Source organism: Plasmopara halstedii (assembly GCF_900000015.1).
Source record: "Plasmopara halstedii genome assembly, contig: Scaffold_1211, whole genome shotgun sequence".
NCBI lineage: Eukaryota > Oomycota > Peronosporomycetes > Peronosporales > Peronosporaceae > Plasmopara > Plasmopara halstedii.
The window spans coordinates 1,128,188-1,129,105 of NW_020188126.1; the positions used below are offsets into that span (position 1 = coordinate 1,128,188).

Here is a 918-nt window from a genome sequence, read left to right on the forward strand (position 1 = left end):
ACTCGGAGCAATTGAGTCTGGCATATTCCATTCCGCCCTTGGCAACGGCCGAAGGGGTGCTCCGATTCACATCGACGCGCTAGGGCATTCGTCCGTGCAGCAAAGGGATGGCCAAGGCCGCGCATACATGCAGCATACGCATGAGGCAGGAAGACTACCTGCACGGTTGGAATGCAGCGTTCAGCGCGGCGAAGTGCCGCAGCAAACCCAGTTCCGCCCACCACAGTTCGCAGCGGCACAGGACTACGCGCGACGAATGGAGCCGGTTGCACAGCAAGCGATGCATGTACCAGATGAGCGGCAGCGCAGGCTCACGATTCGCAAGTTTGACGGATCGGAGCTGTACCGAGGTCTGGGCTCCGGGTTTTTAGATTGGGATCGGGCGTTCATGCGTCAGATTCAGTACGCGCAAGCAGCGTGTGGTTTTGAATGGTCAGAAGACGTGAAGACTGACTTGCTTGGTCACTACTTGAGTGGTCACTACTTGAGTGGCACGGCCGAGCGGTGCTACAACAAGCAGGTCGAGACTTGGTGGCGCCAGCTCCTGACGCTGGACTATGTTATGAGCGACTACACCCGACGTTCAAGATGACGATCACTGCGTCACAGTCAATGAGACTGTTCATGGCGAAGAAATACGCCAAGAGGACCTGGCCCGAGCACAACCTGTACCTGGTGGCAGTGAGCGACGCGTGCGGAGGGGCTGACGCGCAAGTGCTTGTCAACATCGTCCACTATGCGTCGAGTGAGCCGCGCATGGTACCCATGGCAAAGTATGATGCCAGGCGTCTCGATTTCTTCGCTCAAGCTGAAGAGCTCGCGCATTTCGCACAGTCTGTTGAGATTGATACGAGGGGTTTTGCTTCGTTTGGGAAAGACGTCGTTGCGAACATCGTCGAGAGCAAACCACGCGTCGAG

General features: G+C 57.1%; 1 protein-coding gene across 1 annotated transcript; it reads left to right on the plus strand.

The window, feature by feature from the left end:
* Nucleotides 1–127: 127 nt before the first annotated feature.
* PHALS_00894 (hypothetical protein F443_12138) lies at nt 128–592 on the plus strand (the record flags this gene model as incomplete). Its single annotated transcript, XM_024730651.1, has 1 exon — nt 128–592. One exon carries the CDS (start codon nt 128–130, stop codon nt 590–592), a length of 465 nt encoding a protein of 154 aa, XP_024580907.1.
* Nucleotides 593–918: the final 326 nt, after the last annotated feature.